The 22,285-nt window shown below is 41.2% G+C and overlaps 1 protein-coding gene across 1 annotated transcript in view; it reads left to right on the top strand.

The window, feature by feature from the left end:
* ALG9 (ALG9 alpha-1,2-mannosyltransferase) overlaps window positions 1–22,285 on the top strand; it is a 117,661-nt gene that overhangs the window by 17,752 nt on the left and 77,624 nt on the right. Inside the window, exons 5-8 of the mRNA XM_040257952.1 lie at window positions 301–389; window positions 3,579–3,714; window positions 9,596–9,683; window positions 9,857–9,962. Coding sequence (XP_040113886.1) covers window positions 301–389; window positions 3,579–3,714; window positions 9,596–9,683; window positions 9,857–9,962 — 419 coding nt within the window. The remainder of the gene's footprint in view (window positions 1–300; window positions 390–3,578; window positions 3,715–9,595; window positions 9,684–9,856; window positions 9,963–22,285) is intronic.

The following is a 22,285-nucleotide window of genomic DNA, read 5'->3' as shown; positions in this document are numbered from 1 at the left end:
CTGTTATTTTTCCATTACACCAGACTGTTTTCCTACTGATGTTAGACATAATCTACCATAGATTATTCTGTAGAGATAATCTATAGAAAGTATACGTTTCCTCTTAGGTACAGAGCTTCTCTCCTGCATAAGGAATAAGAATGTTTATGCACATGAAATTGCTAACAGACCTGTTGAGACAGTCCTGTATTTGACTTTAGATCTTCAGTGTTCTCTGTGATGCAGGCCTGTTTTTGTGCTGCAAATTGAAATTTCCATCCTGAAAGTCTGCTGTGTTGATAGTCTTTGCCTTCCCTCTAGGGCTGTGTGTAAGAAGTTTGGGCTGCATGTGAGTCGAATGATGCTAGCCTTCTTGGTTCTCAGCACTGGGATGTTTTGCTCGTCATCAGGTAAGTAAAAGAGCAGGTGAGAGCGTAAAAGGTTCACTGACGTTTCGCAGTTGCATCAAACAGAAGAACTTGTCCAGATGTAGGTTATATTTGTATAACATGTCAGTAATTTCCAGAGACCTATGATCTGCCCAGGTGGCTTACTGGTAAAGAACCCGCCTGCTCATGCAGGAGACACAAGAGACATGGGTTAGATCCTTGGGTCGGGAAGATCCCCTGGAGGAGGAAATGGCAACCCACTCCAGTATTCTTGCCTCAGAAATCCCATAGACAGAGGAGCCTGGTGGGCTACAGTCCATAAGGTCGCAGAGAGTCGGACACGACTTGAACGTGCACACGGGGGATTATCTTCATGACCTTCATTGACCTTTACAACAATCCTATGATAAAAGTCAGATAATTGTTTTCTCATTTTTGCACGTAAGCACACTGAAACTTAGAAAGGTGAAATGACTTGCCAAAAGTCAAAAAATTCATAAGTGGTAGAGCTGTTATTTTCATCAGGTTGCTTTCTTTTACATTATTATATATATTTGTTATCATTGCAAGGCTGAAAAACAGAGGCATCCACTGCCTTTCTTTGCTGTTAGCAGAAGGAAAATTATTTTGCTCAAGAAATCTCTTTTATTTTGCTCAAGGACTTCCCAGGTGGCGCTAGTGGTAAAGAATCCACCTGCCAATGCAGGAGACATAAGATACACAGGTTTGATCCCTGGGTTGGGAAGATCCCCTGGAGAAGGAAATGGCAACCCACTCCAGTATTCTTGCCTGGAGAATCCTGTGGACAGAGTAGCCTGGCGGGCAACAGCCCACAAGGTCACAAAGAGTCAGACATGACTGAAATGACTTAGCATGGTTTCAGAGACCCTGGTCTTGATGGTTCTATTTTATGTCAGTTACTTGCCATGGGTTCTATAAAAGTACACATCTTCTGCTGAATTTTTTTTTTTTTACAGTAAGCTTCTGTAAATTTAGAATAAAATCCTTAATGTAGAGTGGTGGCTTTCCAGCTGTGCTGCCTTTGAACCTTTGTGTTTTTTGACCTGTGCCAGAGTGACCTGTTCCTAAAAGGTAGCCTGTTCCCAGTTACCCAGAACAATTTAGTTACTAGATGTAATTATCTGAGTTTTAATTTTGACTTGTATGTACCAGAATCTAGTACACATATTAAATGTACACAAAAATAGTATCTAGTGTAAAAGTATTGATATATACTTACTTTTCCTTCAATGACTGTATCTTAATCCATGTTCTACAGAGACCTCAGGCCTCTTACCTGAATAGCTTTGAGAGCCTAAATGAGACTATGTTCTGGCCTCTAAGTGGGCAGAGACCTCAGGTTCCTCTCCTCCCCTTAGAGCTGGAATCAGCAGCATGGGCTGGCATCAGTGTTGTTTAGCATTTGTCTGGGAAGGTTGTACTTCACATGTCTTTTTAGTTATTTTGCTAGTCCTAAAATGGATTCTTGTATGAGGGAGATACCTGGGAGTATCTTTAGTTTTATAATTTCAGTTGAGTATGTTAAGGCACAAATAACTTAAAGGCATCCTTTGATACAGAGCCTCTGAACCCTTTGCTGAGTTTTTTTTTTAATTAATTTATTTTAATTGGAGGATAATTACTTTACAGTATTGTGATGGTTTGTGCCATACATCAATATCAATCAGCCATAGGAATGCCTTTGCGGAGTTTCTTTTTTTTTTTTATTAAAATTTATTTATTTTATTTTATTTATTTATTTATTTATTTTTTGTTCTTTCAAAAATATTTATTTGGCTGTGCTGGGGCTTAGTTGCTGCACATAGGATCTTTAATCTTCATTGGGGCAAGCAGGATCTTTAGTTATGGCATGTGAACTCTTTAAGTTCCAGCATGTGGGATCTAGTTCCCTGCTGCTGCTGCTAAGTCGCTTCAGTTGTATCCAACTCTGTGCGACCCCATAGACGGCAGCCCACCAGGCTTCGCCGTCCCTGGGATTCTCCAGGCAAGAACACTGGAGTGGGTTGCCATTTCCTTCTCCATAAAATTTATTTATTTTAATTGGAGGCTAATTACTTTACAGTATTGTATTGGTTTTGCCATACATCAACATAAATCACCATACTGCCTGTTCACGGTGGTTCTTGTTGGAATTGGTACTGAGTTTTCTTACCTAGTGCTTCCTAGGGGAAGCCCTTAAACAGCAGGGAGAAGCAGGTCTGCATTTTCATGTAGAGTTAATAGGAATGCCTGGATGAAATGTTACTGTCACAGAGACCCTGAAGGTGGTCGACAAGAAAGTTATGTGATGAAATAACTAGGGGGACATCTAAAGGCCAAACTTCCTGTGGCAGTGGACGCAGGGTGCAAAGCAGTGCTGCCGTCTAACAGATGTAGCTCTTCAGAGGCTTCTGTGAACTCCGCTGGGGTACAGGCTGCTGTTTGGACAGTCTCAGAAGACTATCAGAGGATTAACTTCCTCCAAAACAGACTGTTAACAATGGCTCTAAGTTTATTTTATTTTTTAGGCTCTGCTGGGTCTTAGTTGCTGCACAGCCTTTTCTTTAGTTGTGATGAGCGGGGGCTCCTTTCTAGTTGGGATGCGGGCTTCTCACCGCACTGGCTTATCTTGTTGTGGAACACAGGTCCTAGGGCGGGAGGATTTCAGTAGTTGCAGGTCCCGGGCTCCAGAGCACAGGCTCAGTAGTTGTGGCGCACAGGCTTAGTTGCTCTGCAGCACGTGGGATATTCCTGACCACAGATCTAACCCATGTTCCCTGCACTGGTAGGTGAATTCTCTACCACTGAGCCACTGGGGAAGCCCCAACGGCTCTAAGTTTCTTGAAGTGTAATTCCTGCCTGGAAATATAGCCTGAGGGTATTCCTGGGGAACCTGGAATCCTGTAAGTTTTAGACTTGGAGTACAGGCCAGGAGATAAATGACATTGTATAATTGGGTGACATGCTGGTACATAAAAAAACAGGACTATGAAAATAAGAAAATTGTTGACCTTTTTTCTTTTTAAGGAGAATCACTTTACTCCTCATTTCTAATATATCATTGCTCAAAGTATGTTCTTGGTTATTGACATTTTGCAAGGCAGGTTCATTTTTTTTTTTTTTTTGCAGGTTCATTTTTAATAATTGATACCTAGTATATCTCAATCCCTTGTCTCCTTCCCTCCTTTTTTCATTTTTTTTGTCTTGCAGCATTCCTTCCTAGCAGCTTCTGTATGTACACTACCTTGATAGCCATGACTGGCTGGTATATGGACAAAACTTCCTTTGCTGTGCTTGGAGTAGCTGCTGGGGCCATCCTAGGCTGGCCATTCAGTGCAGCTCTTGGGTAAGAAACTAACGTGATTCATCTTCCATGTGTTACTGGGCATAAAGTCCATCTGAATGTTAGTTGTCTCCATAGTCTCTAGGTGGGCCTGAAGTTATGGGAATTAATTATATAAAGATTCTGGGAAGTGGAAGAATATTTCTCTCATGTTTAATTCTAATAAGAGCAGTGACTATTAAGCATCTGCTGTCTGCTCAGTTCAGTTCAGTCGCTCAATCATGTCCAACTCTCTGCGACCCCATGGACTGCTGCATGCCAGGCCTCCCTATCCATCACCAACTCCCAGAGCCTACTCAAACCCATGTCCATAGAATCAGTGATGCCATCCAACCATCTCATCCTCTGCCATCCCCTTCTCCTACTGCCCTCAATCTTTCCCAGCATCAGGGTCTTTTCCAGTGAGTCACTTCTTTGCATCAGGTGGCCAAAGTACTGGAGTTTCAACCTCAGTATCAGTCCTTCCAAAAAATATTCAGGACTTTTCCAAAATATATTCCAAAAAAATTCATCCTTTAGGATGGACTGGTTGGATCTCCTTGCAGTCCACGGGACTCTCGAGTCTTCTCCAACACCACAGTTCAAAAGCATCAGTTCTTCAGTGCTCAGTTTTCTTTATAATCCAACTCTCACATCCATACATGACTACTGGAAAAACCATAGCTTTGACTAGATGGACCTTTGTCAGCAAAGTAACGTCTCTGTTTTTTAATATGCTGTCTCGATTGGTCATAACTTTTCTTCCCAAGAGCAAGCGTCTTTTAATTTCATGGCTGCAGTCACCATCTGCAGTGATTTTGGAGCCCAGAAAAATAAAGTCTGACACTGTTTCCACTGTTGCCCCATCTGTTTGCCATGAAGTGATGGGACCAGATGCCATGATCTTCGTTTTCTGAATGTTGAGCTTTAAGCCAAATTTTTCAGTCTCCTCTTTCACTTTCATCAAGAGGCTTCTTAGTTCCTCTGCCATAAGGGTGGTGTCATCTGCATATCTGAGGTTATTGATATTTCTCCCAGCAATCTTGATTCTAGTTTGTGCTTCATCCAGTCCAGCATTTCTTGTGATGTACTCTGCATATAAGTTAAATAAGCAGAGTGACAATATACAGCCTTGACGTACTCCTTTCCCAATTTGAAACCAGTTTGTGGTTCCATGTCCAGTTCTAACTGTTACTTCCTAACCTGCATACAGGTTTCTCAAGAGGCAGAGGTATTCCCATCTCTTAAAGAATTTTTCAGAGTTTGTTGTGATCCACACAGTCAAAGGCTTTGGCATAGTCAATAAAGTAGAAGTAGATATTTTCTGGAACTCTCTTGCTTTTGCGATGATCCAGCGGATGTTGACAATTTTATCTCTGGTTCCTCTGCCTTAGCTAAATCCAGCTTGAACATCTGGAAGTTCACCATTCACATACTGTTGAAGCCTGACTTGGAGAATTTTGAGCATTACTTTACTAGCATGTGATATGAGTGCAATTGTGCGGTAGTTTGAGCATTCTTTGGCCTTGCCTTTGTGTGGGATTGGAATGAAAACTGACCTTTTCCAGTCCTGTGGCCACTGCTGAGTTTTCCAAATTTGCTGGCATATTGAGTACAGCACTTTCACAGCATCGTCTTTCAGGATTTCAAATAGCTGAACTGAAATTCCATCACTTCCACTAGCTTTGTTCGTAGTGATGCTTTCTAAGGCCGACTTGACTTCATATTCCAGGATGTCTGGCTCTAAGCTGGTAATCATACCATCGTGATTATCTTGGTCATGAAGATCTTTTTTGTACAGTTCTTCTGTGTATTCTTGCCACCTCTTCTTAATATCTTCTGCTTCTGTTAGGTCCATACCATTTCTGTCCTTTATTAAGCACATCTTTTCATGAAATTTTCTCTTGGTATCTCTAATTTTCTTGAAGAGATCTCTAGACTTTTCCATTCTAAGTTGTTTTCCTCTATTCCTTTGCATTGATCACTGAGGAAGGCTTTCTTATCTCTCCTTGCTATTCTTTGGAACTCTGCATTCAAATGGGTATATCTTTTCTTTTCTTCTTTGCCTTTCACTTCTCTTCTATTCACAGCTATTTGTAAGGCCTCCTCAGACAAAAATTTTCCCTTTTTGCATTTCTTTTCCTTGGGGATGGTCTTGATCCCTGCCTCCTGTACAATGTCACAAACCTCTGTCCATAGTTCTTCAAGCACTCTGTCTATCAGATCTAATCCCTTGAATCTATTTCTCACTTCCACTGTATACTCATAAGGGATTTGATTTAGGTCATACCTGAATGGTCTAGTGGTTTTCCCTACTTTCTTCAATTTAAGTCTGAATTTGGCAATAACATTCCATTATTGTATGGCTGTCCATAATTTATTTAACCACTGCTTTGTTGGTAGGCATTTGGTTTTCAGTTTCTTTTTTGTTATTATACACAGTAATTTAGCAAACATTCTTTTATATGTCTTATGGAAATTTATCTATAGAATAAAATTTTTTAAAGGGAGTTATGAAGTCAGAGAATAAACATTTAAAATTTCCTTGTTTGGATTTTTAAAGGCTGGTTTCCCCACTTCCAATCTTCTCTTCTCTTCTGCATATCATTCTCAGATTATTATATTTCTCAAGGTTTTATGTGGGACCCTCTTCTGTACTTCTGCTGTCTCTCCATCATCTTGATGAGTCCCATATCTTTATATCTTCCCTCATATCTACCTGGCTGCCTATTAGATATCTCCATTTAGATAGCTAAACATGTACAAAGCTGAACTCGTCATCTTCCCTCCGTGTCTGTCGTTCACTGTGTTTCTGGCCCAGTAAGTGGTACCACCGTCTGTGCTGGGCCAGGACCTGAAAATCCTCTGTGACTTTTTTCTTTCTCATGTCATATCTATGCCTCTGGAATGTCTCTTGAATCTGCTTATCTTCATCTCTCTCTGTTCCTCGATGCAGCCTCCTAAATGTTCTTCCCATCTCCTGTCTTAGTGTTTATAAATCTCCTCTCCATACTCGAACTAGAGTTATCTTCCTACAATGCAAAGATGATTTTATCACTCTCTGTTTTATCTTAAACTCTATAATAGATTCTCCATTGTTCTGTGTCACAGAGAAGGCAGTCTGTAGCCTGTGGGTCACACATTCAGGTGGCCTGTTTTTGCACAGCCCAAGAACTGAGAAATTTTACATTTTTAGAGAATGCATGCCCGTGCGTGCGTGTGTGTACACGTGCACGTGCGCACACACACACACACACACACACACATACATGCACACACACAGAGGAATATGCAACAGAGACCAAAGCAGAACTTTAGGTTTGGCAAAGGCTAAAATATACGCTATCAGGTCCCTTAAATAAAAAGTTGGCCAACCCCTGCTCTGTGGTGTCCAAACATTTTTTTAAACAGCTTTACTGAGATGTAATTCAGTAATATACTTTATACGTAATATACCATATAATTCACTCACTTAACTCGTGTAATTCATTGGTTTTTATACAGTTATACAACCATCACCAGAGTTAGTTTTAGAACATTCGTCATCCCTGAAAGAAACCTATGCCCTTCAGCAGTAACTTCCTTTTGTCTCCTAACCTACCAGTCTTTAGTTCAGTCGCTCGGTCGTGTCCAACTCTTTGCAACCCCATGGACTGCAGCACTCCAGGCCTCCCTGTCCATTACCAACTCCTGGAGTTTATTCAAACTCATGTCCATGCAGTCCATGATGCTATCCAGCCATCTCATCCTCTGTTGTCCCCTTCTCCTCCTGCCTTCAGTCTTTCCCAGCATCAGGGACTTTTCAGATGAGTCAGTTCTTTGCATCAGGTGGCCAAAGTATTGGAGTTTCAGCTTCAGTATCAGTCCTTCCAATGAATATTCAGGACTGATCTCCTTTAAGATAGACTGGTTGGATCTCCTTGCTGTCCAAGGGACTCTGAAGAGTCTTCTCCAACACCACAGTTCAAAAGCATCAATTCTTCAGTGCTCAGCTTTCTTTATAGTCCAGCTCTCACATCCATACATGACTACTGGAAAAAGCATAGCTTTGACTAGATGGACCTTTGTTGGCAAAGTAATGTCTCTGTTTTTTAATATGCTGTCTGGGTTGACATCCATTAATTTACTTTGTGTCTCTGGACACAAAAATCTACTCCATGTGCCTGTTCTGGAGATTTTATATAAATAGAATCATACAGTATGGTCTTCTGTGTCTGGCTTCTTTTACTTCACATGTTTTTAAGAGTCATCCACGTTATGACATGTATCAGTACTTCATTCCTTTCTAGTGATGGTGTCCAGACTTTAATGTGACTCACAAGGCCTTATGGTTTCCTCATTTTTACATCTCCATCCTCCTTTTTTCAGTCTCTCCATTCCTTTTCCTCTTTACTGGATCTACATTCAACTTTGTGAGTTCCTCAAATACCTCTGAGTTTGGGTGTTTTGATTAGTCTGCCTTCTGATAAGTGATTTTGGGATCACAGTTAATTACTCAACACTGTGCTGTCATTTATTGACTTATCAAAGGAGAAATACAGCTGCTATGGAAATGTAACTGGTGGTTCAGATGGTAGAGAATGTGCCTGCAGTGCAGGAGACTGGGTTCGATCCCTGGATTGGGAAGATCCCCTGGAGAAGGGAATGGCAACCCACTTCAGTATTCTCGCCTGGAGAATTCCACGGACAGGAGCCTGGTGGACAACAGTCCATGGTGTCGCAGAGTCAGACACAACTGAGCAACTAACATTTTCATGGAAATGTAACTAGTTGGGGAGAAAAAAAAATGGAATGTTAATGCAATATTTAGTTAATAGAGTGTGGAATTTCAGAACATAGCGAGATGTCCTTATGACATGGCCAAATAGATGATAGCAATGATAGTGCCATGTAAATGGAGAGATCTCGTGGAGGAGGCAGGAGCAGAGCCTGTAGTTGACATTGGGTAGATTTGGTGTAAGTAAATAGATTGCTATGGGAGGGAATTCACTGTGCCTGGATCATGGGTAAAGCTCTGACTAGTGTCCTAGATTAAGAAGTCATGAGTATGAAAGTGATTGTTCGTGGAACAGGAGTTGAAGCACCTGCTGAGAAAGTGAGTGTAGAGAGAGAAAAGTAGAACCTTGTCTTTGGGAGCTAGGACCATGGGAAGGCACACCATGGGAGAGGGAAGAAAGCCTGAAAGGAGAACTAGGGAAGAGCCCAGAAAAGATCATCGGGGCCAGGGAGTCTAAAGAGGAAGGGACAGATGCTTTGTGTCAAGTGCAACCCAAAGACAAAGGGAGATGGGGCTGTGGAAAGATACTGGGTCTGGCAGAGAGGAAATTCCTGGCGACCTCAGGTCAGTCTTAATAGCTTGATGTTAGGCCTTCAGGAAGAAACAGTGAAGGCAATGCACATATGCTACTTGCCTGAGAAATTCAAGTGAAAGGAAGAAGGGCAAATATTGCATACTGGAACTATATTACATATTGGAAAGGGATATATCAGAATTGAAGTGAAAGTGTGTAATATTATTTTATTACTAAAGTGTTAATAAATCATGGAAGGGAGAAATAGGTATTTATTTGGCAGGGTGGGAATAGGACAATAAGGTAGTTTAGTTATGATTAATATATTGTAAATGTCCACTGTACATAAATACTTGTAAAATGGAGCTCACTCTGAAGCTGAGTATTTGTATTTCTTGTGCACTGTGGAATGCATCATCCTCTGATGAGTCCTGTGAAGAGATCACATTTTTATTTTTGAGAAGACATCCTCTCATGTACCACCTTCTTCCCTCACAATAATTGCTGGAGACATTTGATTCTCAATTCAGCATGAGTTATGTGTGAATCTGTCCTGTTTGAGTCTGTATTCTCTGAGTATTTAACTCCCCACTTTCTGTTTCTCTGTTAAATAGTTTACCTATTGCCTTTGATCTGCTGATCATGAAACAAAGGTGGAAGAGTTTCTTTCATTGGTCATTGGTTGCTCTAATGCTGTTTCTGGTGAGTTGTCTTTTTATGTTATTTTGTTCTAAAGTTGTAAGGAAAGCAACTTGTGATGTGGATGGAAAAGAGAACCTTAGGAGTTGATTCAGTTTTTCATTCATACTGTTAGCATTGTGAGGATGTTTCCAGAGCAAAACTCTACAATTGCTTTGTTTTCTGCTCTGTTTTAGGTGCCTGTGGTGGTCATTGACAGCTACTATTATGGGAAGCTGGTGATTGCACCACTCAACATAGTTTTGTATAATGTCTTTACTCCTCATGGACCTGATCTTTATGGTAAGGCCATATGAAGTTAGGGAAGCGTTGGAGGATAGTTTAATTGGTCTCAGCTTTGAAATTTTAATTCAGTTGCCTCATTTATCAAAGATAGCCTTTTGTTATTTAAACAAAATGTAATCTTCTTTTCTTATTTAAAAATAAATGATCTTTGAACACAGCACAATGATGGTATGTGGCAACTAAATATTTTTCCTTGATTAATGTGGTGTTCAGTTCTGGCTTCCTGTTAGTCTTGCAGCCTCTTATTCTCAGTTACAGAGTGGTAAGGACTCTGTCTGGCATGCCTTGGCTTTTGATGCTACTCATTTAAAATTAAGTTACTTTCCTCTTTTCTCATTAGAAAACCAGTAAAATGACAAAAATAAGAAAATTAAAACATTCATAATCTCATCATCCTCAGATAGCTATTGTTAACACCTTGGAAGATATTCCTCCAGGCATCTTCTATACAAATACACATCTGGTTTTCCTTTTTCGTTTTTTTATTGGGTTAGCCAAAACCTGAATGAACCTTTTGGCCAACCCAATAATTTGTGTTACTTTAGTAGTTTGCATTAGGGGAGAAAGTTCACAAAATCTGTAGACGAAGTGTAGCAAGTGAGGGTGAGGTCAGCTTGAGAGGGTGGATAGTTTGGCCAGTTTAGCATTAAGAGGGGAAAAAGGGGAATGCCTTTAGTCTGGTCATGGTTTAGTTGCTAAGTTGTGTCCAACTGTTTGTGATCCCATGGACTGTAGCCTGCCAGGCTCCTCTGTCCATGGACTTCTCCAGGCAAGGATACTGGAGTGGGTTGCCATTTCCTACTCCAGGAGATCTTCCCAACCCAGGGATTGAACTCAGGTCTCCTGCATTGCGGGCAAGTTCTTTACCATCTGAGCCACCTGTGGTGGACAGTCTGGGGTTGGTTCTCCAGTTTCTGTCCATCTCTACCCCTTGCCTGATGGTTTTCTCTCAGCTAGTCTTCTATTTTTTTGCCTTTTCCAACCAGCCCTGGAGCCTGTTTTTTTTTTTTTTTTTGTGGGGGGGAGGCACCCTGAGAGCATTTGAGTTAGTGACCACTACGGAGGGATAAGCTAGAGATCTTTCTGATCAGATCAGTCAAGTCAGTAAACATTTTATAAGACAACTTATCATTAAATAAGTATAGTTTCTTCTGCCTTAACCTTTTGAAGATCTTAGATCTTTCTTTGTATGTGATTATCTTAGACTCTGGTGTGAAACACATTAATGTTATCTCTGTCTCTCTAATCAGTTTAACCCATGCCCATTTTTCTTTACCACTTTGCCAACAGAACCAGCAGATTGAATAAGATTTAAAGTAAGTGTGTGAATGAAATTTAGTTGGGAAAGAGTCCATGGAGTCGCAAAGAATTGGATACAACTTAGCCACAGAACAACCACCACCTGGGATTTGGGGAACATGGTCATTTTAGATGACAAGTAGTAGGTTAAAAATAAAATGAATTTACAAACTGCATAGAGAATAATTGCTAAGTGAAGGAATTTTAACAGACTTGTTTATGTGGCTCTAAGATCCCTAAGGATATGGAAAAAAGTCCCAATTTTCAGCTTTTGCCTCTAGAGGTCTCCCTTTATCTAGGGAGAGTTGCATGTTTTTATTTGCCCATTGTTTTAGTTTACTTGTAAAATTTTATTTGATTCCACAAGACAATAGAAAGGGGACTCTACTTCTGGATCTGGATTGCATATTAGAACTTGATTTATGTGGAGCCTATTAGAAGCATAATGTGCATTATATATGGGTGAATAAATTGTGTTAATTTGAGTTTAATTTTGGAAAATTGACTTCTGTACCTTTTAAATGGGTTATTACGTATTGGTATTCTGACTGCTTATTTGTAAAACTTTGTGTGAGAGCCTATGAAAGTTTTGTAATTTGTATATTCCTCTAGATCGGTGAAGTTTTTACAGCTAAAAATAAGTACGTTGATAGAGTAGGAAAAAAAGAATAAATTCTGACCTAAGTTTATATTTCTGGTTTAACAGTGGGTAACTTTGGGGATCCAGAGAGCAGTGGCCAGTCTGCCTGGATGTTGGCATCTGCTGTTCATTTCAGCCAGTGTTTTATGGGGAAGAGTCCTTGGGGCTCTGTTCTGCCTGCTTTAGTGAACCTGGGTTAGCTTCAGTTCAGATTTTGCTACGTTGAATGTCCAAGAATTGGACACATCAAGATGTGTCCAAGAATTGGACACAGCACATTCAATTGGACATATCAATTTCCTATTGATAGAAGAAGCTTTATTGGGAAAGAGGGAATTATTCTCATATTATTATTGTTGTTCACTCACTAAGTTGTGTCTGACTCTTTTGTGATCCCATGGACTGTAGCCAGCGAGTAACCTCTAAGATGGCAGAAGTTACTTGCCAGTTATACCAAAAAAAGATGTCCTTTTCATCACAGGGGACTGGAATGCAAAAGCAGGAAGTCAGGGGATACCTGGAGTAACAGGCAAGTTTGGCCTTGGAGTACAAAATGAAACAGGGCAAAGGCTAACAGAGTTTTACAAGACAACACACTGTTCATTGCAGACACCCTCTTCCAACAACACAAAAAATGACTCTACACATGGACATCACCAGATGGTCAATACTGAAATCAGATTGATTATATTCTTTGCAGCTGAGAATGAAGAAGCTCTATACAGTCAGCAAAAACAAGATCAGGAGCTGAGTGTGCCTTGGATCATGGACTCCTTATTGCAAAGTTCAGACTTAAATTGAAGAAAGTAGGGAAAACCACTAGGCCATTCAGGTATGACCTAAATCAAATCCCTTACGGTTATACACTGAAAGTGACAAATAGATTCAAGGGATTAGATCTGATAGACAAGAGTGCCTGATGAACTATGGATGGAGGTTCATGACATTGTATAGGAGGCAGTGATGAAAACCTTCCCCAAGAAGGAAAAAATGCAAAGGCAAAATGGTCGTCTGAGGAGGCTTTACAAATACCTGAGAAAAGAAGAGAAGTGAAAGGCAAAGGAGAAAAGGAAAGATATACCAATCTGAATGCAGAGTTCGAAGTAACAGCAAGAATAAGAAAGGCTTGCTAAGTGATCAATGCAAAGAAATAGAGGAAAACAATAGATGGGAAAGTCTAGAGATCTCCTCAAGAAAATCAGAGATACCAAGGGAACATTTCACGCAAAGATGGGCTCAATAAAGGACAGAAGTGGTGTGGACCTGACAGAAGCAGAAGACGCTAAGAAGAGGTGGCAAGAATACACTGAGGAACTCTACAAAACAGATCTAATGACCCTGATTACCACGGTGGTGTGATCACTCACCTAGACCCAGACATCCTGAAGTGTGAAATCAAGTGGGCCTTAGGAAGCCTCACTAAGAGCAAAGCTAGTGGGGGTGATGGAATTCCAGCTGAGCTATTTCAAATCCTAAAAGATGATGCTGTGACAGTGCTACACTCAGTAACTCAGCAAATTTGGAAAACTCAGCAGTGGCCACAAGGCTGGAAAAGGTCAGTTTTCATTCCAGTCCCAAAGGTGGGCAATACCAAGGAATGCTCAAACTGCTGCATAATCGCACTTATTTCACATGCTAGCAAGGTCATGTTCAAAATCCTCCAAGTTAGGCTTCAACAGTATTTGAACTGAGAACTTCCAGATATTCAAGCTGGATTTAGAAAAGGCAGAGGAACCAGAGATCAAATTGCCAACATCTGTTAGATCCTAGAAAAAGCAAGGAAATTCCAGAAAAATATCTGCTTCATTGACTATGCTAAAGCCTTTGACTGTGTTGATCACAATAAACTGGAAAATTCTGAAAGAGATGGGGATACCAGACCACCTGACCTGCCTCGTGAGAAACCTGTGTGCAGGTCAGGAAGCAACAGTTAGAACTGGACATGGGAAAAAAAAAAAAAAAAGAACTGGACATGGAACAACAGACTGGTTCCAAACAGGAAAAGGAATACATCAAGGCTGTATTTGTCACCCTGCTTATTTAACTTATATGCAGAGTACATCATGAGAAATGCTAGGCTGGATGAAGCACAAACTGGAATCAAGATTGCAGGGAGAAATATCAATAATCTCAAATATGCAGATGACACCACCCTTATGGCAGAAAGCGAAGAGGAACTAAAGAGCCTCTTGATGAAGGTTAAAGAGGAGAGTGAAAAAGCTTAAAACTTAATATTCAAAAAGCTAAGATCATGGCATCCAGTCCCATCACTTCATGGTAAATAGATGGGGAAGCTATGCAAACAATGAAAGGCTTTATTTTCTTGTGCTCCAAAATCACTGCAGATGGTGACTGCAGCCATGAAATTCAAAGATGCTTGCTCCCTGGAAGAAAAACTATGACCAACCTAGACAGCATATTAAAAAACAGAGACATTACTTTGCTGCCAAAGGTTCGTATAATCATGCTATGATTTTTCCAGTAGTCATGTATAGATGTGATAGTTGAACCATAAAGAAGGTCGAATGCTGAGGAATTAATGCTTTTGAACTGTGGTGTTGGAGAAGACTCCTGAGAGTCCCTTGGACTGCAAGGTTATCTAAGCAGTCAATCCTAAATGAAATTAATCCTGAACATTCATTGGAGGGACTGATGCTGAGGCTGAAGCTCCAGTACTTTGGCCATGTGATGTGAAGAGCTGACTCATTGGAAAAGACCTTGATGCTGGGAAAGACTGAGGACGGGAGAAGGGAATGACAGAGGATGAGATGGTTGGATGGCATCACCGACTCAATGGACCTGAGTTTGAGCAAGCTCTGGGAGACAGTGAAGGACCGGGAAGCCTGGCATGCTGCAGTTCATGGGGTCACAAAGAGTCGGACGTGGATCAGTGACTGAAGAACAAGACTGTAGCCCATCAGGTTCCTGTGTCCATGGACTTTCCCAGGCAAGAATACTGGAGTAGGTTGTCATTTCCTTCTCCAGGGGATCTTCCTGACCCAGGGATTGGACCCACGTCTCCTATCCTACAGGCAGATTCTTTACCATTGAGCCATGGGCTTCCCTAGAGACCTGTCATACTGGGCATCCACAGGACTGATGTGTAGTCAACCAGACTTTAGGGGGTGTTCTTTGGTGGTAGAATTTTTTCTGCTTTTTTCTCATCTTTGGATTTGACAAATCTTCAAGGGTGTCTGGTTTCCATGTTAATGCCATTTTGCTTTAGCAGGCTTACAGAGAATATTTATTCTACCTGGGAATCGGTAGTCTTTCTGTATTCTAGGTCTTTAGTAAATATTCCTCATGCATGAATGAAAGAATGAACACGTTCTGGAATACCCCTCAGATTGCATCAGTGCCCTGATAGCTATTATATCCTAGAACTATTTTGTTAAGGCCTGTTGTGTGCTGGGTTGGGATTATCTTCATACAAGTTAATAATAGAAGTAGGACTTCCTCTGTTAGCACGGTGGATAGGAATCCGCCTGCTAGGAGACATGGGTTCGAGCCCTGAACTGTGAAGATCCCACAGGCCTTGAAGCAACTATAACCAGGTGCAGCAACTACTGAGCCCACAAGCCACAGCTACTGACCCTGTGTGCCACCGCTGCTTGAGCAGAGCCTGTGCTCTGCTCCATGAGAAGCCCACGCACCCAGAGAATAGCAACTAGAGAGTAACCTGCACTCTCTGCAACTAGGGGAAGCCTGTGTGCAGCAATAAAGACCCAGTGCAACCAAAATAAATAATTTTAAGAAAGAATCAGTTCAGTTCAGTCGCTCAGCCGTGTCCAACTCTTTGCAACCCTGTGGACTTCAGCACACCAGGCTTTCTTGTTCATCACCACCTCCCAGAGCTTACTCAAACTCATGTCTGTTGAGTCGGTGATGCCATCCAACCATCTCATCCTCTGTCATCCCCTTCTCCTCCTGCCCTCAATCTTTCCCAGCATCAGGGTCCTTTCAAATGAGTCAGTGCTTCACATCAGGTGGCCAAAGTATTGGAGTCTCAGCTTCAGCATCCATCCTTCCAATGAACACTCAGGACTGATCTCCTTTAGGATTGACTGGTTGGATCTCCTTGCAGTCCAAGGGACTCTCAAGAGTCTTCTCCAACACCACAGTTCAAAAGCACCAATTCTTCAACACTCAGCTTTCTTTATAGTCCAGCTCTCACATCCATACATGACCACGGGAAAAACCAGAGCTTTGAGCAGATGACGCAGTACTGTACCATCGTCACCTAATTTTATGGTAATTGTTGAGTCCATTCGGTAAATATGAAAGACTAATCTTTTTTTAGAATATGTATTTGTTTACTTGGCTGTGTTGGGTCTTAGTCGTGTCATGTAGGATCTTTCGTTACGGCACACAGACTCTCTAGTTGTGAAGAACGTGAACTTTCTAGTTGTGGCCTGTGGGCTTCAGAGCATTTAGACTCAGTGTTTGTGGCATGCAGGCCTAGTTGTTCTGTGGCATGTGAGATCTTTTTAAAATTTTTATTTATTTATTTATGTTAATTTATTTTTTTATTGAAGGATAATTGCTTTACAGAATTTTGTTTTCTGTCAAACCTCAGCATAGGTACACATATATCTCCTCCCTTTTGAACCTCCCTCCCATCTCCTGCCCCCTCCCACCTCTCTAGATTGATACAAAGCCCCTGTTTGAGTTTCCTGAGACATACAGCAAATTTCCATTGGCTATACATTTTACGTATGGTAATAAAAGTTTCTGTGTTACTCTATTCATACATCTCACCCTCTCCTTCCTTCTCCCCATGGCCATAAGTCAGTTCTCTGTGTCTCTTTCTCCTTTGCTGCCCTGTAAATAAATTCTTCAGTACCATTTTTTTAGATTCCATATATGTGCTGATGCTAAGCTGCTAAGTCACTTCAGTCGTGTCTGACTCTGTGCAACCCCGTAGACGGCAGCCCACCAGACTCTGCCGTCCCTGGGATTCTCCAGGCGAGAACACTGGAGTGGGTTGCCATTTCCTTCTCTAATGCATGAAAGTGAAAAGTGAAAGTGAAGTTGCTTAGTCGTGTCCGACTCTTTGCGACCCCATGAATCGCAGCACGCCAGGCCTCCCTGTCCATCACCATCTCCCGGACTTCACTCAGACTCATGTCCATCGAGTCCGTGATGCCATCCAGCCAGCTCATCCTCTGTCGTCCCCTTCTCCTCCTGCCCCCAATCCCTCCCAGCATCAGAGTCTTTTCCAATGAGTCAACTCTTCTCATGAGGTGGCCAAAGTACTGGAGTTTCAGCTTTAGCATCATTCCTTCCAAAGAAATCCCAGGGTTGATCTCCTTCAGAATGGCCTGGTTGGATCTCCTTGCTGTCCAAGGGACCCTCAAGAGTCTTCTCCAACACCACAGTTCAAAAGCATCAATTCTTCGGCACTCAGCCTTCTTCACAGTCCAACTCTCACATCCATACATGACCACAGGAAAAACCGTAGCCTTGACTAGATGGACCTTAGTTGGCAAAGTAATGTCTCTGCTTTTGAATATGCTATCTAGGTTGGTCATAACTTTTCTTCCAAGGAGTAAGTGTCTTTTAATTTCATGGCTGCACTCACCATCTGCAGTGATTTTGGAGCCCCAAAAAATAAAGTCTGACACTGTTTCCACTGTTTCCCCATCTATTTCCCATGAAGTGATGGGACTGGATGCCAAGATCTTCGTTTCCTGAATGTTGAGCTTTAAGCCAAGTCCCCTTCACTTTCTGCCATAAGGGTGGTGTCATCTGCATATCTGAGGTTATTGATATTTCTCCCGGCAATCTTGGTCTAGTGTTTCTCATGATGTACTCTGCATATAGGTTAAATAAGCAGGATGACAATATACAGCCTTGACGTCCTCCTTTTCCTATTTGGAACCAATCCGTTGTTCCATGTCCAGTTCTAACTGTTGCTTCCTGACCTGCATACCGATTTCTCAAGAGGCAGGTCAGGTGGTCTGGTATCCCCATCTCTTTCAGAATTTTCCACAGTTGATTGTGATCCACACAGTCAAAGGCTTTAGCATAGTCAATAAAGCAGAAATAGACGTTTTTCTGGAACTCTCTTGCTTTTTCCATGATCCAGCAGATGTTGGCAATTTGATCTCTGGTTCCTCTGCCTTTTCTACAACCAGCTTGAACATCAGGGAGTTCACGGTTCACGTATTGCTGAAGCCTGGCTTGGAGAATTTTGAGCACTACTTTACTAGCATGTGAGATGAGTGCAATTGTGTGGTAGTTTGAGCCTCCTTTGGCTTGCCTTTCTTTGGGATTAGAATGAAAAGTGACCTTTTCCAGTCCTGTGGCCACTGCTGAGTTTTCCAAATTTGCTGGCATATTGAGTGCAGCACTTTCACAGCATCATCTTTCAGGATTTGAAACAGCTCAACTGGAATTCTATCACCTCCACTAGCTTTGTTCATAGTGATGCTTTCTAAGGCTGACTTGACTTCACATTCCAGGATGTCTGGCTCTAGATTAGTGATCACATCATCATGATTATCTGGGTCATGAAGATCTTTTTTGTACAGTTCTGTGTATTCTTGCCACCTCTTCTTAATATCTTCTGCTTCTGTTGGGTCCATACCATTTCTGTCCTTTACCGAGCCTATCTTTGCATGAAATGTTCCCTTGGTATCTCTAATTTTCTTGAAGAGATCTCTAGTCATTCTCATTTTGTTCTTTTCCTCTATTTCTTTGCATTGGTTGCTGAAGAAGGCTTTCTTATCTCTTCTTGCTATTCTTTGGAACTCTGTATTCAGATGCTTACATCTTTCTTTTTCTCCTTTGCTTTTTGCCTCTCTTCTTTTCACAGCTATTTTAAGGCCTCCCCAGACAGCCATTTTGCTTTTTTGCATTTCTTTTCCATGGGGATGGTCTTGATCCCTGTCTCCTGTACAATGTCACGAACCTCATTCCATAGTTCATCAGGCACTCTATCTATCAGATCTAGTCCCTTAAATCTATTTCTCACTTCCACTGTATAATCATAAGGGATTTGATTTAGGTCATACCTGAATGGTCTATCGGTTTTCCCTACTTTCTTCAACTTAATCTGAATTTGGTAATATATGTGTTAGAATATGATATTTATCTTTCTCTCTCTGACTCACTTCACTCTGTATAATAGGTTCTAGGTTCATCCACCTCATCAGAACAGACTCAATTGCATTCCATTTTATGGCTGAGTAATATTCCACTGTGTATATGTACCACAACTTCTTTATCCATCCATCCACTGATGGACATCTAGGCTGCTTCCATGTCTAGCTATTGTAAACAGTGCTTCAGTGAACAGTGGAATACGTGTGTCTTTTTCAGTTTTGGTTTCCTCAGAGTATATGCCTAGGAGTGGGATTGCTGGGTGGTTTTATTCCTAGTTTTTTAAGGAATCTCCATACCGTCTTCCATAGTGGCTGTGTCACTTCACACTCCCACCATCAATGCATGAGCGTTCCCTTTTCTCCACACCCTTCCAGCATTTATTGTTTGTAGACTTTTGATGATGGCCATTCTGACTGGTGTGAGGTGATATCTCACTGTAGTTTTGATTTGCATTTCTCTAATAATTAGTGATGTTGAACATATTTTCATGTGTTTATTCACCATCTGTATGTCTTCTTTGGAGAAGTGTCTGTTTAGTTCTTTTTGTCACTTTTTGATTGGGTTGTTTTTTTTTCTGGCATTGAGTTGTTTGTCACTTGTTTCATTTGCTATTATTTTCTCCCATTCTGAGGGTTGTATTTTCACCTTACTTACAGTTTCCTTTGCTGTGCAAAAGCTTTTGAATTTAATCAGGTCCCACTTATTTACTTTTGTTTTTATTTCCATTACTCTAGGAGTTGGGTCATAGAGGATCTTGCTTTGATTTATGTTGAGTGTTCTGCCTATGTTTTCCTCTTATAGTCTTATAGTTTCTGGTCTTACATTTAGGTCTTTTATCCATTTTGAATTTATCTTTGTGTGTGGGCTTAGGAAGTGTTCTAATTTCATTCTTTTACATGTAGCTGTCCAGTTTTCCCAGCACCATTTATTGAAGAGGCTGTCTTTGCCCCATTGTATATTCTTGCCTCCTTTGTCAAAAATAAGGTACCTATCGGTGCAAGGGTTTATTTCTGGGCTTTCTGTCTTGTTCCATTGGTCTGTATTTCTGTTTTGGGGCCAGTACCGTATTGTCTTGATGACTGTAGCTTTGTAGCTTAATCTGAAGTCAGGAAGGTTGATTCCTCCAGCTCCATTCTTCTTTCTCAAGACTGCTTTGGCTATTCGGGGTCTTTTGTGTTTCCATATGAATTGTGAAATTTTTTGTTCTAGTTCTGTGAAAAATGCCATTGGTAATTTGATAGGGGTTACACTGAATCTGTAGATTGCAGAGACATGATCCCTGAAAGTATAGTCTTGGCATGTGAGATCTTGATTCCCCCATCAGGGATTAAACCCTCATCCCCTGCACTGCAAGGTGAATTCTTAACTACCAGACCACCAGGGAAGTCCTAAGACTTATGTTTTAAGAGATGCTTTGCTGCTGTACAGTTGTCACACAGACAGTATGTCTTTGTCATGGAAACTCTTTCACTTGTTTGGCACTTTTTGGCATTATTTCAACTATTTTTTAAGAGTCTCCCACCTCAAGTGCTTTGTTAGCTATGGCACCTAGTTTTTTAATCTGCAAATTTTAGATTAAGTGCTTTATGCTGATAGTTTTTGCATACGTCTCTTAGTGTTTTTTTACGTATAAGAACCTAATAAGCCTATAAATACTTCTTGAATGAATGGATAAATGACTTCAGTTAAAGAAACATTCAATCAGTTGCTTTTGAGCATTGATTATGCTCCTCATAGAATTTGCTGTCTGATAAGGCTGCAGACACATGAATAGGTAATTATAGTCCAACGTGTTATGTGCAGCAGTAGAATGATAGTCAGGGAACTGAAGGAGCAAGTTCATCTGTTGGTATCAGGAAAGACTTCTTAGCGGGGGTGGTCTTTGAGTTGAGCCGGCAGGAAGAGTAGGAGTTTGCCGGGAAGACACTAGGTGGATATACTGCAGAAGAACGGAATGTCAAATGTCGGACTGCTGAGCCAAAAAAGATTGAATATTGAGTTCATTTTTAAAAACTTAAGGTAGTTTTACAGCATTAGCCAATTTTAGGTAAGAACTACACAGGCGTAAGCGAGATAATGTCAATCTCTCCATTGTGATTGTAATAATATGCAGATGGTCCCCAACTTATGGGGCTTCCCGGGTGGTGCTAGTGGTACAGATTCCACCTGCCAGTGCAGGAGACATAAGAGACACGGGTTCGATCCCTGGCTTGGGAAGATCCCCTGGAGGAGGGCATGGCTACCCACTCCAGTACTCTTGCCTGGAGAATCCCATGGTCACAGGAGCCTGGCGGGCTACAATCCATGGGGTTGCAAAGAGTTGGACACGACTGAAGCTGCCTAGAACCCACCCCAACTTACGGTACTTCAACTTATGATTTTTTTTTTTTTTTTTATGATGGTGTGAAAGCAATACATATTCAGTGGAGAGTATACTTTGAATTTTGATCTTTTTTCAGTAGACAATAAGGTATCTCGTGATGCTGGGCAGTGGCAGTGAGCTACACTTCCCAGTCAGCCACTCATCATGAGGGTAAACCGTGGAAGCTCTTACAGCCATTCTTTACCCGGACAACCGTTCTGTTTTTCATTTTCAGTATAGTAGCCGGTAAATTACATGAGACCGTCAACACTGTCTTATAAAACAGGCTTGGTATTAGGTGAATTTTGCCCAACTGTAGGCTAATGTAAGTCTTCTGACCATGTTAGAGGTAGGCTAGGCTGAGATATGGTATTTGGTATGTTAGGTGTATTAAATGTGTTTTTGACTTACAATGTTTTTAGTTTATGATGGGTTTATCAGGACTTAACCCCATCATAGATTGAGGAAAATCTGTAAATATTTATTCTGTCTATTGTTCCTGGTTTTCAAAGGGACCTTTCTATACTTTCTTGGCCAAATAGCATTTATTAATGACACATTCCAGGCCTGGACTGACTCTTGTCTTTTGAAGCCAGGGAACAGAGGCAATTTTTCACAATTATTACTTGGATGAGGTCAAGAATACTCAGTGCTTAGGAAATTTAGAGTAGTGTAGACATGGAAGTTGCAAAGTTGTAGGTGAAAAGTTTCTGTGGGGTCAGAGATAAAGAGGTGAAATTTCGTGTTGCAAAAACGAAAGTGACTAGGCTTGGCACTGATTTGGCCTCTTCCCCTTGTAACATTTCAAGTTCTCAGATGTTGAGGTTGAGTGTTTTTGTGTGAGGAGCTGTGCTCTCTGATGAGAACACAGGCCTGGGAGAAGCGTGGGAGGACAGGTGTGGGAGGATGGGT

The sequence above is a fragment of the Oryx dammah genome, unplaced genomic scaffold (genome assembly GCF_014754425.2).
Source record: "Oryx dammah isolate SB20612 unplaced genomic scaffold, SCBI_Odam_1.1 HiC_scaffold_17, whole genome shotgun sequence".
In the NCBI taxonomy this organism is placed as follows: Eukaryota; Metazoa; Chordata; class Mammalia; order Artiodactyla; family Bovidae; genus Oryx; species Oryx dammah.
Note: the sequence above shows the minus strand (reverse complement) of the source record. Positions and strands in the feature narration are given on the sequence as shown.